The 1,073-nt window shown below is 29.1% G+C and overlaps 1 protein-coding gene across 1 annotated transcript in view; it reads left to right on the forward strand.

Annotated features, from left to right (window-relative positions):
- LOC107634141 (transcription factor MYB86) overlaps nucleotides 824-1,073 on the forward strand; it is a 1,881-nt gene continuing 1,631 nt past the window's right edge. Inside the window, exon 1 of the mRNA XM_016337717.2 lies at nucleotides 824-1,071. Coding sequence (XP_016193203.1) covers nucleotides 939-1,071 — 133 coding nt within the window. The 5' untranslated portion in view covers nucleotides 824-938. The remainder of the gene's footprint in view (nucleotides 1,072-1,073) is intronic.

The following is a 1,073-nucleotide window of genomic DNA, read 5'->3' on the forward strand; positions in this document are numbered from 1 at the left end:
TGAATAATTATCAACCACAAAAAGAGTCTAATGTAAACATGCACAAGATATTTATAATTAATTTACTATATTAGGATAGCAACTCACTTAGCACTAATATTTCATATCAAAGCAATAGTAATTAGTAAGAGTAAGTTAGTGGATATATAGTACTTAATTTATTAATTAACAATTAACATGACATGATCGCCAATGAGTAATAGCTCAAATGACATAGTCTCTCCATACTCAATTAAGAAGTTGCGGATTCGAGTCTCCTATCTTTAGTAAAAAAAAAAAAAATTAACATGACATGATCCACTTAACGTATTATATTAGTTAATTAATCAATTAACTCTATTTAATTATCATAATAATTCACGTATACAGAGCTGTAATATTGTACTAAACTACATACTATTTTTTGGGCAATGCTACCGCCAGAACTTGCCTTATTTAGTATTAATTAATTATTACAACAATTAATAAATGCTAAATAAGGCAAGTTATGGTTATTTTTTACTGATTTTCTTTAGTTACCTCCGCTATTTTTTTAATTTTATTTTCTTCTTCTAATTTATTTTCATTTTTCTAGAAATAGAGATATCTTAAAAACCAATCCATTCCAATGCAAAAAGGCAGCACTTGATTTGCGTAAAACCCACTTTATTGCTTCACCCTTCTCTCTCATGACTTCAATCCTAAGTATGATCTTAAATCAACACAATTAGTTCTTAAAATTCAACAACATATATTAATTAACAACAATATAAAATTAGAGAGAATTTGACTATATAATATATATATATAGAGGGCCAAGAATGAAGCTAGCAATGAACACATATATATTATATAGTTTTGAGATAGAGAGCTGGGCCTCCAATAATTAATTAGGGAACAAAAAACATTGTCCTTCTCTTCTTTTTCTTCTTCTTCTTCTCTTTCTCTTAGTTCATAAGATGGGTCGGCATTCTTGTTGTTTAAAGCAAAAACTAAGGAAAGGTTTATGGTCCCCTGAAGAAGATGAGAAGCTCTTCAACTACATTTCTAGGTTTGGTGTTGGTTGCTGGAGTTCAGTTCCCAAACAAGCTGGT

Source organism: Arachis ipaensis, chromosome B03, assembly GCF_000816755.2.
Source record: "Arachis ipaensis cultivar K30076 chromosome B03, Araip1.1, whole genome shotgun sequence".
NCBI lineage: Eukaryota > Viridiplantae > Streptophyta > Magnoliopsida > Fabales > Fabaceae > Arachis > Arachis ipaensis.